The sequence below is a fragment of the Schistocerca gregaria genome, chromosome 7, assembly GCF_023897955.1.
Source record: "Schistocerca gregaria isolate iqSchGreg1 chromosome 7, iqSchGreg1.2, whole genome shotgun sequence".
NCBI classification, from domain to species: domain Eukaryota; kingdom Metazoa; phylum Arthropoda; class Insecta; order Orthoptera; family Acrididae; genus Schistocerca; species Schistocerca gregaria.
In genome coordinates this window covers 439,792,235-439,809,320 of record NC_064926.1, presented here as the reverse complement: position 1 = coordinate 439,809,320, position 17,086 = coordinate 439,792,235, and the positions used below count along the sequence as shown (strand labels likewise).

General features: G+C 39.0%; 1 protein-coding gene across 4 annotated transcripts in view; it reads left to right on the top strand.

The window, feature by feature from the left end:
- LOC126281645 (transmembrane protein 131) overlaps nucleotides 1–17,086 on the top strand; it is a 353,143-nt gene that overhangs the window by 272,988 nt on the left and 63,069 nt on the right. For all 4 annotated transcript variants that reach the window (XM_049980780.1, XM_049980779.1, XM_049980778.1 and 1 more), the window contains exons 18-19: nucleotides 9,594–9,733; nucleotides 9,884–11,064. In XM_049980780.1, coding sequence (XP_049836737.1) covers nucleotides 9,594–9,733; nucleotides 9,884–11,064 — 1,321 coding nt within the window. The remainder of the gene's footprint in view (nucleotides 1–9,593; nucleotides 9,734–9,883; nucleotides 11,065–17,086) is intronic.

Sequence of the window (17,086 nt, the reverse complement as noted above, 5' to 3'; positions counted from 1 at the left end):
GGTTTTCTAGTGTTAATATTGCTTGTTGCAAATCTTGAATGTAGCTTTATGCAAGCCAGACATCAAGAATAGTGTCACAGTTGAACTTAATATTATTACCGTTTTGTGATTTATTTCTAGCAGTTTGTTTGATTCATTGTGCAAGGTTAGTTGCTTGCTTCTCATTTTGGGAAGCTATCTTAAAATAGAGCTTGTAGAAGTGACTAAGGATCGTGATCATTCTGGAGACTTGGTAGACGAGTCATTGACTGCAAACAGTTGGTAACTGTTTTGGAAATTGGTGATTGGCTGTGTATGACCACTAATCCTTAATGATCATCCAGCAGGTAGGTTGGCAGATTGTACCCAGTTCAGAGCTGTTTTGCGAGACAAATTATATGTGAAGAAGCAATAGTTTAAGGAAAATTGACATTTGATAGTAACTACCAGTGATGGTTTTGTCTCAGTCTGTTTCTTGACTTAATAGGTATGGTGAGTTCTAATTCACTGAAGATATATGTGAAACATAATGCAGTGTCTTTAGACATTGTTTTATTCAGAACAAACTTGTATTTTCATCTGTAGAACAATTCAGAGAGAAGCTGTTGCATAACTAATTAACATACAAGCACATACTGGAAATTTTGTTTGGTAACCAAGTGTGCAAAAACCACCACAGACATTAATGGTCACAGAACTTCGCAAGGAGAAACCGGTCACAGTACTCCTGGCAGCCAGTGTGTGAACCCTGTTCACAGCTCATAGAGCAAATCAGCTATCCACCTGATGTCACTGTGGTTTGCTGCATGTCTTTACACCAGCCCCCATGGGGCAATTGGAGCATCGTCCTCAATTTGTACCAGAAGCATCACCCAGAAATCACACAAGAAAGTGTTCATGCCAACTGGAATACATATGTGGTGGTGGTTGAGCCGACAATGATTCCAATGGAGGTTGGTGAATTTTAGGTATATGCTGCAACTTGTTGTCTTGGAAATTTGGTTGTGATGTTTCTTGCAAAATGAAAGCTGGCTCACTCAATCAATTGAGACAGTGTTATGTGTGGCCATTGATGAGAATGTCTAATGTTCTTTCGCTTCTGTGAAGGATATGATGCAGACCAATATACAGAGGTGTCAGTGCAGGTTTCACCCCATCTCTGTGCAATATTACATGCATACAGGGTTGCAACTTGTGATGCAAAAAGTGTTGTGAAGTTCCATGACGCGATGCTTGACATGGCTGGATTTGTGATAATCATTCTCTTAAGTGAGTAATGAAATGTGATTCATTCATCCATCATGAAAGCACGTGGGTCAATGAATTCACCAGGTAGCTGTAGAACTTTTCCACATACTGACTCAGCCAGCATAGAGTCCAGGTCACACTTGCAAATGTTATGTAGGCCAAGTAAGATTAATGGTAACACTGATGTCCATTTTGACTTAAGCCACATTAGTGTGATTTTAAGGACCAGTGCTAGCATTCAAACACTCTGCAAAATTTGTTCAGCTGGGCAGCCAAAGCTGGATACCTATTGTGACATAGAGGCAGTAGTCAACATCTTTGGTAAAATGTTGTCCACTGGGATGGCCTCTAGCCAGCCAGTAAAATGACCAGTCACTGTAGAAAGATTTTGTTGTCTGTCTAAAGGGGGCTAATGAACAGGTGCAAATTGTGCTGTTGAGTCTTGAACATCTCGCACTGGGGCATGGATATGGTGAGAAATCTTGCTTCGCTGCATTGTGAGCGCACACGAGCCGAGGTTCAACAATCTTTTGTGTTCTGAGCCATATGAAATGGCTAGTTATTAGTTTAATTGTTGCTCTGACACTGGGGTGACATAAGTTGCATAGTCTTTCAAAAGCACATTTATGGAGCGGGGGAGGTATGAACAGATGAGTTCTACCATTTGAAACCTAACAGTATAGTTGTCATTTGCACTCATAAAGTTGGTAAGACTCAGTTGAAAGGAAGACCAGATGCAGTGTCTGTTAAAAATCCCTGTAACTGGTCAGATTCATGTATCTTGGTTAGCTGGGTGAAGTCAACTGCCTCCATGATATTGTTCATATGAGAAAGGCAGTCCACCACTACGTCATCAATTCGTGATATATGTTGCACGTCAGTGCTGATTGTGCGATGAACTCCAATTTATCATATTGTCATGGTGAACACTTGTCATTATCTTGCGAAAAGGTGTAGATGAGGGATTTGTGGCCTGTATAAATTGCGAATTCCCTTGGCTCCAGCTGTCTAAGAAAATATTTATGGACTTGTGAACTGCGAATAATTCACAGTCATATGTGCTCCATTTTTGTTGTGTTGGGAGAGTTTATGAGAGTAGAACATGAGAGGCTGCCAGGCATTGTTTGCATATTGTTGTAAAGCAGTGCTGATTCCAGTGTGGCTGTTGTTCACTACAAGTGCAAGAGGTGCTTCTGATGCCAGATGAGCAAGAAGTGTTGTTTTTGCTATGTTTGTTTAACTGATTCATAAGTGGCATTCATTGTGTCTGTCCACTGTATTGATGTTCTTCCATTTACTTTAGGACCAGATGATGCCTTGATAAGAGGCACCGGAAGTTCTGCTGAGTGAGGTAGATGGGACCAACAAAAATTGAGAATTGCTAATCATTTCTCAGTTCTTGAGTTGTCTCTGGTCGTGACATACTGGATGTGGCTTCAGCTTTTTCTGGTGATATTAAGTGGCCAACAAAGCTGATCTTTGTCTACCCAAAACAAACTTTGCAGTGTTTAACATGACACTGTATTTGTCTAGGCATCAAAAAACCTCAAGTAAATGCTGTTCATATTCCTCCGCTGTTACCAAAAAAAGCGAGGACATCATCAAGATGTGCAAAACAAAACAACAACCCTTGCAGCACCGTGCCATGTCTGGGCAGCAGTTCTGAATTCAAATGTCGTGAATGAGCTTTCAAAGAGTCCAAATGGATTGATGATAACCATTATCGGTATATCTCTCTCAGCTACAGTAATTTGAGCACAGGATTTTGCACAATCTAACATCCTAAACACTGTTGTGCCCTGTAGTGCAGATTTATAGTCTCTCAATAGTGGTACAGATAATGATTTGGTTTTGTCCTAGCGTTAAGGGCACAAAAATCCCCGCATAGATAGATGCACCACTCTTCTTTGGGACCAAACGTATAGGCGATTATCATGGGCTGCTGGGTGGATGGATGATGCCTTTTTTCAACATGGAATTAAATTTGGCCTTTGCAACAGCCTGTAGCAAGTCGTCTAGGTCTATGTGAAATTGGTGGGCCTGCAATAGTATTAATATAATGTATGGTGCTGTGATGTACCTGTTTTGTGGTGCCTGGAGGACACGCGATATCTGGGAGCAGCCCCAATAGCTCAACGTTATCTACTGCCTGTTGACCAGATCAGGTTGTTGTTGTGTACCACTGTGCTGTGTTGAAACCTGTCGGCAGAAACGCAAGTGATGCTGTTGAGGTGTGCATTGACCCAGTCTGGCAGTAGGCAATAATGTGCTAAAATATCGGCCCCGACAACTGGTTCTGTCACATCTGCCACAGTAAAATTCCACAGAGCTCATGTCATAGTCCCATGCATTGTGTTCCCTAAGTCAAGGTGGATGAGTTGTTAGCCAAAGAAAGTAATTCCAAGTGTTCCGTTCCATATGTTGTGAATGTGTCGCATTCCATAAGTTGTGATGCGTGAACTGTTTTCCGCAGAAATATGTAACCAGCTCCATGGCCGATACTTGTGTAACAGGGTTCAGGGCAAAATACATAGATCAAAATCATTGTCCACTAAAAATTTTTATCCCATGTTGCAGTCTGTTATGAAGAGGCACAGATACAGTGGCTGACAATCAGGTATGCCTACTTCACAGAGTCCTTTCGATTCAGAAAAGAACACGGCGAAGTGCACTTCTGCACTTGGTCTTTGAACTTTTAGTGATACCAGCATTTGTGTAGTTGGATTGTGTCATCTGCTGCTGAGAGGTTCATGGAGGAATGGCTTCTTGATCATTTACAGAAACATCCCCATTCAGAGAGTTGTTCACTGATCTGTTTATTTAGTGTGTCAACGTTGTTTGTGAGGCTTTTCTAATCTTAACAGCAAGTTGAAAAAGAGAGAGAGAGGGAGATGTATACGTACGTATGAAAAACCCCTTCCCTCAAAAATGTTTCTCTCTTTCATAACTCCTCTGTGTTACCATAGATGACATGTCACTGATCTCATTTGTATTAAGATTGCAGTACATGCAAGGTGCCTGTTTGCTTTCACTGCCATGAGTGGAATGCATAAGTTCCAGTAAATGTTCACCAATCTGCAGTCTTCTGTAGTTGTTGTCTCCTGCCAGAAAACAGCACATAGGTCGTGAATCCCTTATCTTGAGGCTGTAAGAAACACTTAGCGAGAAACTGTTATTTTAAAAATAATTAAATTTCCTATCAGTTTGTTTATACAGGATGCCACTCACTTTTTATTGGCAGAACATGAAAAACTGCACAATTACTTTCCACTTTAGAATCACAAATGATTTCTATTCTTCAATTAATTAACTGCATATTTCCGTAATTAGTATCACATTGTTCTCAACTATATTTCGAAATAACCATACATTGCTAATAAAGTCTTCACTAACACCGACTGCAGTAGACAACATGTCTGTCCTCTTGTCACTTCCCAACCAACTGTAATTTTACAGCTGAACCGCTTTGCCCGCCATCCAAGTTAGGCGCAATCCGAAGATCACCAAAGTACTTCGTGTGCCTTTTTATTACAGTTGTTCATTATTCTGCTGGTTATTAATACTTGTGAAATAATGGAATGATAGCACGCTATCGAGAGATGCTTTAAATATGAAATGCAAGTAAATTTTGCTGTTTAGTTTGTCTAATATTAACAATAGAAGATTGTCATTTTGGCGTGCAACTTCTGAATACAGCAACCAATTGCAGAGAAGGACCACAATTTAGGAGAGCTTTCTCACAATACCAGTACCTAACAAACCATCTGTCATCGTTATTGCATCATCTTGCAAGTGCTGCTTTCTCAACTGCTCTATGAAGAGCTTCTTATACATGAATATGATGGTTGCAAATCCAGAAATATTACAGTGTGCACACACCCCTGTTGATGTACTGTGGCCTGCTGTTTCAAGTGAAGTGCAGGTCAGGACAATTATGTTCTGAATCCTGTCTGCCAGGTCTACTATGATTTCAAGCAACATTTCTGTTTGGGAAGCTATAATGTCTTTCAGCTGTGCTGCAAGGAGACTTCTCCATAATGTGTGTAACAATATATCTGGCACCATTCACACTCCGACTTTGCTTCGTAAATGGCAGAGGTACTGGGATGGTTTTCTGTTTCCAGTGTCTTCCTGTGTCAGTACCTGTCTCATTCGTTCTTCTTGCAAAGCTACAAATTAATGCTACAAATTAACTCGGCCTTGAGCTTTGTATATGCTTCTCTATCTGGAGGTGAAGTTATTATGTCTTGCACCTCTGCTGCTTAATGATGATCTAATTGGCTGAGCATCAGTGTGAATTTGGTAGAGTCCGTAGTCACTCCAGTGCCAGAAAACTTTCCTCTGCCTATGAAAACTGTAACACTGGGTTGTGTGGCAAAAACGGAGGGAGCCACACTGCAAATCTGGATAAGCCGGTGCACCTTCCACCTCACATTTTTCTGTTTCTTGAAATTTCAGCATGATACTACTGTATTGCTGACTTTATTTCCTCTTGCTGTATCACGTCAGGGTCACCACTGTCACAGTCCGTTGCTTGACATACGAATTCAGTAGGTCCGCTGATTTCCAATATGATAAGGACAGATGTGAAACATAATACAGTATCATGTGACACTATTTTGTTCATAACTTTCATGTACATTCATATGTAGAACAATAGAACAACTCAGAGAAAAGCTGTTGCCTAACTACTTAACATACAAGCGCATACCATTGTGTTTGTTTGGTAACCAAGTGAAATTAAAATACAGATATTAATAATGACAGAACTTAACACTGTAGCAAGGAGAAACCAATCATAGCACTCCTGGTGGCCATGGCATGAAGCATGTTGACAGGTTGTCAAACGAGTCAGATGCCCACCTGATGTCACTGTGATATGCTGCGTGTCACTACAGGTTCACTGCTGGAACAATGGCCTCTCCTTAGTTAATATCGAGGCATTCACAGAGTGAAAAGAAGAAGTTATTAATTGTTGTCTGTTGCAGTATTAGATGCTTGATGACTCTTCTTTAGGAAATTTCATTTGGGAGGGGGGGGGGGGGGGGGGGGGGAGGAGGGCAGAGAAGCGTCCAGTGTATGAGCAGTGCGCCTCCCAAGGGTACCTGTTCTCCAAAAGAAAAGGGTCACCCTGTGGCCGAATGAGAGCTTTGTATGTCATCAGCTGCAAATCATTGTCCACATTGGCATTAATGCTGTTTATGATCTGGAATCTGTGACTACTTCAGTTCTCTCCAGAGGCTAGCAGAATTGGTAAAGATAGACAGCTTCACATGTAATTCTCAGAACAACTGATTATTTACTGTGTCATTATCATGAGTAGGAGTAGTGGAGAGTAAATGTGTGATTTTGTCAAAAGAATATTGTGCAGGAGGTTGCTACTTAAAAGGCCATGTGAGACTGCTTAACACTATTTATTTGATCATAGAAACTACCATCACATTGCTCATTCTGAATTTGAGGATTGTGTTAAGAGCAGTAATTCTATAAATTATTATTATTATTATTATTATTATTATTATTATTATTATTATTATTATTATACTCATGCCAGAATTTGTTATATGTTAATTGGATGTCACTTAATCACACAAATCTTTATGACTCAATTTTCATAGTTTCCCTCAGCTCTCATATTTTCACTGTGTATTCTGTTTCTTTCTTCAGTCTTCTGTATTCCTTTTTTCTTTGCAGTTTTGCTCTCCAACTAGCCAAAACTTCTGAGGAGTTCATGTGGGCTCTTTTTAGATCTTTTTTTACATATTTAATCTGTGGCATAGTTTTCAGTTGCTTCATGAATGTTAAAAGGTTGTGGATAAGTCTGTGGATGTGTAATCTTATTTTTCAAATGTCTCCTGTGAGGTTTGATGATTTTTCTATTATATTCCAGGATTTTAGTTTGCATCCATCTCCCATTCTGTTAGACTGATTTAATTTCATATTGGTATACACATCCTAATGTCCTTCTCCCCTCCTCTTCCTGTCCATCTCCTCCCCCTCTCATTGTACATTTTTCCTCCTCTTTCTGCCTTGTTTGGCCATCTCCTCCTCCTCCTCCTCTCCCCCACCCCTCCCTTTCTGACTGTCCATCTCGTACCTCCCCCTCCACCCACCCCACATCTCTCTATATCTCCTCCACGTGTCAACTCTTTGACAAGTAATTTTACTGGACCAGTTTCCTAGATGGTGCATGGAGTAGGTATTGGGTACCCCAGGCTTGGCAGACTGATCGATCTCTGACTGCACAGTGGCTGTTTAGTTTTTGTAGGCAACCCAGAACAAACGAAGGTCTTTCCATCATGAACTGAAACTGAGTCATTCATGAAACACGCACATACACTCGGCCAACTGTGAATATTATAGTAGGGGGCCTTCCGTCAGTATGTCATTATGAGTGGAACAAATCAGTCTTAAAAATTACAACAAATGACAAGGCTCATTTGCTAAGAAGCATTCTTTATTTTGATGACATTTTTTACTGCTCACTGCATGCTGAAAAGAGAACAATTTAATTAGTTTTAGACCATTATGCACAATAGCAATACATTTCTATATTATGGATTGTAGTTTATTGTATCAAAGATTTTAGAATGATTCAAGAATGGCCTGAATTTCATTATGGTTGGTGGCTCTCAAGACTATCTTTAAAAATTCATAGATCGCAACTTTAGTTGGCATTTACTTCCTAGACCATTTTGTACTTTTTTAAGATGTTAGTTACATGAGCCAGATGGTGGTGGTGGTGGTGGTGGTGGTGGTGGTGGTGGTGGTGGTGAAAGTACACTTTCAAGTTTTGTATATCAGATGCTTCCCTTCGTTGTCTGATACTTTAGTTGCGTTGGAAGTATTCCTGTTTCTCACATCTTTTACTGTTAAAAGGTGTAAAAATTGCAACTGTTGTTGAAGGGAATCTCTACACTTTCTGTTATCAGCCATAGTACTTTGAGCAAATACAACACTATTTAGGCAAAGCTTTCCATACTGCTTGCTTGACTGAGTTCTTGAAACTATGTATATATTAGTAATATCATAATACTTGCAATGGAAGCTTCTGCTATTGATTAACTTATTATGTGAAAGATGACAACACTCAGTCGCAGGCAGACAAAGCAGGAAGGCTGCTACACATTTGAGCTTTTAGCCAAAAGGCTACCTCTAAAGTAGAAAACACACACACACACACACACACACACACACACACACACACACACACACACACACACACACAATGGGAGAAGTGATCCATAGGTGGTGAGGGTAATGAGGAGGCTGGGATGGCAGGTTAGGGGCAGGAGAAAGGGTAGTGCTGTTTGTGGAAGCATGCAGGGACATGGTGGGGGCAAGGTAGAGGTGCTTGGTGTAGTCAGGAGGTTTGAAGGGGTTGAGGGGAGGGGGCGGGGGTGTAGTGAAAAAGAAGAGAAGTAGAGGAGGGAGAAAAAGCTAGTGGGTGCATCAGTGGAATAGAAGGCTGTATAGTGCCGGAGTGGGAAAAGGGAAGGGAATAGGTGGCTGAAGAACAGGGACTAGCAAATATTGAATTGTGTAGGTGGGAACTCTCCCTGCATATACCTATGCTCACATAATCCCTGCCCTCCCCCCTACCCATCCTCAACCTTTGCTAGTCTTTGTCGTTCACCCACCTATCCCTTTCCCTGCTCTCACTCTCACTCTAGCACTGCACAGTTTTCTGTTCCACCAATACATCCACTAGTCTTTTTTCCCTCTCCTATTTCTCTCCTTTTCCACTCCCCCACCCCCTCTCAGACCTGCTGATTGCATCTACAACCCAGTCCTGTCCCCACTGTGTCCCTGCATGCTCCCACAAGTAGAACTACACCCCTCTCCAGCCCTAGCCTGCTATCCCTTCCCTTCCCCAATGCACTCTCTTCCGTATCCACACCACCCACAGACTGCTTCTCCCATGAGTGCAGTTGGCTGCACACAGCCCAGCCTCAGTGGTAAGAGATGGTGGACGTGTGTGTGTGTGTGTGTGTGTGTGTGTGTGTGTGTGTGTGTGTGTGTGTGTGTGTGTGTGTCCTACTTTAAAAGAAAGCCTTTTAACCAAAAGCTCAAATGTTAGCAGTTTTTTGTTGTGCCTGTCTACAACTCAATATCTTCTCTTTACAGATAGTAGCAAGCTATTGTTTTCAGTTTGCTATTATTCAGTCATGGATTTTCCATTGTTTTATTATGTGAAACACTCTTTTCTTAATGTAATATTAATATACATATACTAATGTGTTCTCTTAAATTCTGTAGTTGTGAGTTTTAACTAAAGTTTTTAATGTAGTCACATGTGTATAAAATCAAATAAACAGTAATGTGAGAGAGGTAACCTTAACTTTCCTACAAATGTTTCTTTGCAGGAATAATCTGACAATTTTAGAGGTGCTTCGGATATCTGGTAGAGCAACACAAGCACAGTTCAAATTTGGTAATAGGAAACCAGGTTCAGATGAGCCCCTTATGTTTGAACTGTCAAAAAAACATCTCAGAGATTGTGAAAGTGAGTGCAACTGGCAGTGATATGTAGTGCAAGGAAGTTTTTGATTATGTACAGATACATTAAATTCATTTTCATAGACTAGTGTTTAATATATTGAACATATTGATATTCCTAACATATTATCCATTTCGGATGGGTTTCTTATTTCAGGAGAAAAGAACCGCAGATTTCCAGCACCAAATTTAACTGTAAAAAGATCATTCACGGCAAGAAATACTGGTGAACTTCCCATATATATCAGTGGCTTTAGAATTAATGGGCTTCCATGTGAAGGATATGGATTTCGAATTCTAAATTGTGCTGCCTTTCATCTGCAGCCCAATGGAACACGCAAAATTGATATAGCCTTTACACCAGACTTCACACTTGCGCGAGTGCATAGAATACTAGGCATAGACACAAGTCTTGGCATTTCAGTCAATTATTCACTTATAGCAACAATACCTCCGTACTTTCTTGCTACTTGCTCAAGTGTTCTTGGTAGGCCAACATGGGAACCATTAGTTTATTATACTGCAGTCAGTTTCATGGTATTTCTTTTGCTCTGTGTACTGACAGCAGCATACTTAGAATCGGATCGTATATTAAAGTGTACTGTTGTTAACATAAAACAAGAAAAAGCTCATAAAAGTTCATTGGATGCAAGAATACCTACTTCAAGCCCAGCTGATATAGCTAGCACTAGTGCACAAAAATGTAATGAGAAATCACATACTAAATTAGATGCTGAATGGAATGCTAATAATCCACCATTGGTGCCGTCTCATGAGAAACAAAATACTGACCTACACAGTCCACAACAGTCTCACAACAGCAGTAGTTCAAAATCATATATGTGGAATACATTTGAAGGAAAGCAGAATTCAACTGATGGGCTTCCTAAGGACCACCCGACAGTCATAAAGTATGATGATGTAGATGCGGGATATTCTACCTCATCCACACCACTTCTCTCCGTTAGACACAGGAAAAAACTGTCTAAGAAGAACAGTAATAACAGTGAAGCATCATCATTATCTGAAACAGTGCAAGAAAATGTTTCAGTGAAGAAAGGTTGGAGTAATATGTATATTAGACAAAATACTCCTCCCACTCAAAGTGGAAAATCACGATTAAATCTTGCAGAACCTAAAGTTCCTATTAACAGCACTATACAGGAGCCAGAAATGATTCAGAAGACAAAGAGAACTCTTGAAGTTGTAAAGGAGAATAAAAAATCTACTCGATTGTTGAAAAAGGGCTGCAAACTCCCTGTAGAACCAGTAAAGTGCTATGAAGAGGAAACATCGTCCACCACAACAGAGAGCTCAAACAATGAGGAAACTGAGAAGGTGAGTAATAGATTATACATTTTGAGGAGCTTATATATATATCATAGTTATAAACTACCATATAAAACAATGACACTGTATAAAGCATCAATAAGATTTCCTTCCTTAACCAGTGTGACGTAGTTCTGTTATTTAGGATTTCATTCATGAGCAAAGAACATTTAGAGAGGAATAAATCTTTCACATTGTTGACAGTTCAGATGGCAACAGGCTGTATTGTGTAGTCGAGTTTAAATGGAAAAAACTCCCTTGTAACACAAACCTTTTATTCTCCACATGAGTTCCTTCCAGTAGTTTAAGACTCTTTGACTGTACCATTTTACTTACTTGAACACACAGTTGGAAATATCTTTCCTCATGTAATAAAGAACTGTATGTACCATGACTATACCAATTATGTAATGAAATGTTAGTTATGGGTTATGTAATGAAATGTTAGTTATGGGCTAAAAGTGAGATCAGTTAGTATTGATATGAAATGAGATCAGTCAGTATGGGAAGATCGTTTTGTTACTGTATGGGTACGTTAAACTTGACAGAATGTTAAAAAGTTGCAATAGGAATGTCCTGGAAATAGGCTCAATGAACATAATTTGCATGGGAACAGTTGGCTATCTCTGATGTGGAATGCTGTGAGTGCACATGATCCCCAAAAATTTTTATGTATAAATGGAAAGAGAAACTGACATGCTTCTTTCTTGAGTTCATCATACAGATGAAGAAAGTACACTAATTGACAACATTGTGAAAAGGGATGAATAATGGGTTTTCCACAGTGCACCTGAATCTGAGCGACAAATTTTGCCCAAGAGCATCACAGCTTCAAATTGGGATTAGGTACTTGGCACTGCAATCAGTGCTGCTGCAAATGCCCAAATATTGCAGTAGATTTAGTGAGTCATATGACACAAACAAATGTAAATGTTAAAGCACCAAAGAGTTCTTGCATATTTGTGAGATGCAAGACTACAGTACTGTATACACAGTCAGGAGCTTGTATCCTGCAGCTTCTACACATTCCTATTAAGTTTGTTGCAGGATAATGGTTCCACAGTGACAAAAGAATTAAAAATTAGATTAAAATGTGGCTGTTGTCGCAGAAAGGAGCATTGTATAACATTGGTGCATGAACGCTATCACCCTGGTCAAATAAACTTTTAGACAGAACAGAGTTCGAATCTGTGCCTTGCAAATGAGTTTTGAACTTTCCATTGTTTTCCCTTAAGACATATGGCAAGTGGTAGAATACTTTATTAACCCTTTTCACTCCAGTGCCGAGTGGCACTCAACATTCCATATTGTGTTCTCCACTCTGATGTCGAGCCCTTATTTGACACAGTTTTTTTGTATCTCTTTGATGCTCCACTCTTGAACATGACTGTACTAGGCATCAGTGCTGCATTGCTCTGCCGTCTAAGGAAACTCATGTTAATCCAGTGTTGAATTGTAGCAGTTGTATTGAGAGAGAGGATGTAATCATTATGTTCAAATTAGCAGGTGCAAAATGGCAAGTTTTTCATGCACAGTCCATTGTAATGAAGAGATTGTACAGTTCGTAGAGGAATATTTAAGTGAAAATGAGAGGAACTTTGATGCTGATGTCAGCGATTTTGATGTTGACAGTGATTCATTTGCATCAGTTGGAGTGAAATGATGGTGGAATCAGTCTGCCATGAAGAGTTTTGTAGTCTTATGCCTTATGTAAATGAATTTGAGTAAAAGAACACTTTGTTGTAATGTATAGCCTAATTAGCCTAATAGTTGATCAGTGGCCTCATTGTTTCCACAAAGAGTCTAGTGCAATTCTCTGTGGTGTGTTCACTGCACAGGTGGTGGTGATTTAAATAGAAGGGCATGGAGATACCCTGTGTCTGCATTATAGAGTGGAAAGGGTTAGCAAGACCATGGTCCAGTTTCTGTCCAGCAGAAGAATGAAGCTTGTATATGACATTATAGTTTCATAAACTTTTTATCAAATAAAACTGTTTGGACATTCCATTGGACAACTTTCATATTTGAGTAAGCTAATGAAATTTCAACTGCAGGCAAAAATATTTTGTTAGGCCTTTGAATATTCATCGTGAAATTATGGACCGATGAGGGGTACACTTGCATCCCACCCCACACACACACACATACCATTCAGTTCACATGCATGGCCAGGGGAGGTTGTGTGTGTGTGTGAGTGTGTGTGTGAGTGTGAGTGTGTGTGTGTGTGTGTGTGTGTGTGAGAGAGAGAGAGAGAGAGAGAGAGAGAGAGAGAGAGAGAGAGAGAGAGAGAGAGAGAGATAGGAATGAGATGGAGAGGGGAAAGGTTCCCATTGGTCAGCTACAGTGGAGGGAAAAAGTAGCAGGAAGACTGCAGGAATATGTAAACAGATAGAAACAGGAGAGCAGTGGACAAAATGAACTAATAGATTTGAAGAGAGAATATTTTGAAAAGAAGGATATGTTTAAAGGAGATCTCTCATTGACATCGTTCAGACAAGCAATCAGGGACAGAAGGAAGGGGCAGTTGAGGGAATTTCCAAATGGCAGAGATTGTGAAGCAGCCATTTCTGTTAACTTCTCCCTGTTTTCTGTAGTTTACACTTCTCTGTCACCCAGTCCCACAACAATTATACTTGCCTACAGTCAGGAGACCACAGTGTTTCCTCTAGTCATTCCTGCTTTGCCTCTTTGTACTTTCTGTCAATTTAATTTTTAGATCTCCATATTATCTTCTGCCTGCTCCATTTGCTCCATTTTTATTTTATCTCCTGTCATCAGTAAGGCATCTATACTCTGCAAGTGGAGGGTACATCTGGTGCCACTGTTATTTCTCATCCTTCTGTGGCCCATTTCCAAATGATGCATGGGATGAATGACTGTCAATCAACTTATGTGTGAGCTCTAATTACTTTGATTTTACATGATGCCTCTCTTGTAGACTGCCACAGAAATTTACTGATCTGTCTAAAATTATTTTATGCTTACTAAATGATCCCATGATAAAATGTGCCGCTTTTTGTTGAATTTTCTCTCTCTCTTTTCTATAAATACAACTTGGTAAGGACTCTAGAATGATGAACAATACTCAACAATTGGCCACACGAGTGTTTCATAGGCTCCATATTTCTCAGATGAATTTTATTTCCTCAAGATTCTTCCAGTAAATTTCAACTTGACATCTTCTTTTCCAACAGTTAGTTTCATTTGGTCATTCCACTTTAGATCACTGTGGACAGTTAGTTCCAAGTATCTTACAGTTGTTATTTATTCCAGAAATGTATAACCAACAGTATAATCAAATAATAATGGATGTCTTTATCTATTTGTGAACAATATAATTATTGATGTATAGGGTTAATTGCCAGCCTGTGCACCAGTTATTGATCCTTCCCAGGTCTTACTGCAATTCATTACAGTCTTCTGGCCTTCATATCAACAACCTCATAATCTACAAAGAGCCTCATGAAGGTTCCAATACTATCCACTGTATCATTTATGTATATATTGTAAACAGTGATGGTTTTATAAGACTTCTTTGGCATACTCTGGAAATTACATTTACAACTGTTCATCCTGTTTTGTTAAGAGTGACATGTTGAGTTCTATCTGTCAGATGCCTTCTCTAAGTCAAAGAACATGGCATAAACATAGGCTCCTCTGCCTTCAGCACTCTGGATTTGACGGACTAACAGAGTATTATCTGTTCCGTGAAATCTCTGTTTATGGAATCCATGTTGATTTCATGGAAGACAGTCCTTCAAAAAATGGCAATACAGGTTGCCTGAGTTAAGCATATAATAATATAAAATTTAATTACTTGAGAAGTAATTGAGGTACTTATTGTCATCATGTATGTTCAAGTATGGTAATTCCAAATGTTTTTCTTTGCATATTTAACACACTTCAATATGTGCACCATTAGTGTGTGCTTTTTGACGTTGTTGGTTAACAAGGTTGAAAAGCACACAAGAAATGCTATACAAAGAATTGAAACAGTTCACAAAAGAAAGATCAATCAACTCAAAAAACTCCAGTCACAACACAATACTTTTACACACAGCCAAGAGAAATCCTAAGATTAGTGAACCTCACTGACACACAGTTAAACAGTAAAGAAAGACAGCTGTTGGAGAAAGGATTAAGATACAATGTAAATTGAAAAATAGATGAAGATTACTTAGAAAATCTAAATATAGACACAGAAAGTGTTTTGACAAGGAAAGATAAGCATGAAAACAGCAGGATCAACATTGGACTAACTAGAGAACTAGTAAAAAAAAAAATCCAGAATATAATAACCAGTATAAAAACACAACACAAAACAACAAAAACTCAGATTCTGCAAACCTCAGAAAAGTTATAAGAAAACTTCAAAATGAAAATGTTATCATTTCAAAAGCAGACAAGGGGAACACAGTAGTACTGGTAGACAAAGAACAATACATCCAAAATACACAGGAATTCATCTTACAAAACAACATTACCAAATTAAAATCAGACCCAACAAACAGATTCCAGACAAAAGTAAAAAAACACTCTGAAAAGACAGTTGACACAGATCAATCCCACTGCACCTGTCCTCTGAAGCCAACCAAAAATCCACAAACCTAATCTTCCTGTGGGACCAATACTGGATTTCAGAAAATACCCCACTTACAAGCTTGCAGGATCAACATTAAAATCACTGTCAGATTAAAACTGTGTGCTGGACCGAGACTCGAACTCGGGACCTTTGCCTTTCCTGGGCAAGTGCTCTACCACTGAGCTACCCAAGCACAACACACGACTCATCCTCATAGCTTCAATTCTGCCAGTACCTCGTCTATTACCTTCCAAACGAGGTTCTGGCAGAATTGAAGCTGTGAGGACGGGTCGTGAGTCGTGCTTGGGTAGCTCACTAGTAGAGCACTTGCCTGCGAAAGGCAAAGGTCCCGAGTTTGAGTCTCGGTCTGGTACACAGTTTTAATCAGTCAAGAAGTTTCATATCAGCGCACACTCTGTTGCAGAGTGAAAATATCATTGTGTTAAAATTACTGTCTGAAAATTTCGAAGTACAAGAAAACAGAACCATTAAAAACACTGCACAGCTAATACAAAAAATAAAATATATAAAAATTGCAGACACAGCAACACTCCTCATTTGATATAGAAATCGTATTCCAACATATCAGTACCGGAAATAATAGAAATCATAGATAAGAACCTGAAAACTTATAGTCAACTCCCAGGTGAACAGATTAAGGAAATACACACATTAACAAAGCACATAAAAGAACAACATTACTTTTAATTCAATAATGAATTTTATTTACAAGAAGATGGATTACCAGTGGGGTCCCCAGATTAAGGAACCTTAGCAAATATTTTTTTAAACCACATTGAAGAGGTCATTTTCACAAAAAAAAGTAACAAAAGAATACAACATATTATATTGGTTCAGGTATATGGATGACATCCTTTGCTTAATAGATGAACCACAAACAAAAATTGAAAAACTACTTACTGACATCAACAAAATAAATAAAAATATAAAATTCACCATTGAAAGAGAACAGAACAATCAAATTAACTTTCTGGGTATAACTATCAAAAAATTAAACAATAACAATCAAAAATAAAACAATAAGCATATGTTTTGAAATTTACTGTAAACCCATAGCAACAGACATTATCATTCCCCAATCCTCGAACCACCCACAGTCATGAAAGCAAGCAGCACTATGACACATGCTCCATAGACTCAAGACAGTGCCACTCTTCAAAGAATGCTACCAAAAAGAAGTGAACATAATATTGCAGATAGCATAAAGTAATGGTTGCAATAACAACATAGTAACAAAGCTAAACAAAAAAAATAAAAGTAAAATAAAAGCAGAAAGCACCAAACCACAGACAATAACACAACAGAACATAAAACAAACATACAGTCCCATAACAACTACACAGGATAATGAGAAAAAGATGAAAGAAAACACAAGATGGTACACGACGACATACAAGCACAAACTCACCCCTAAAATCACCATCATTT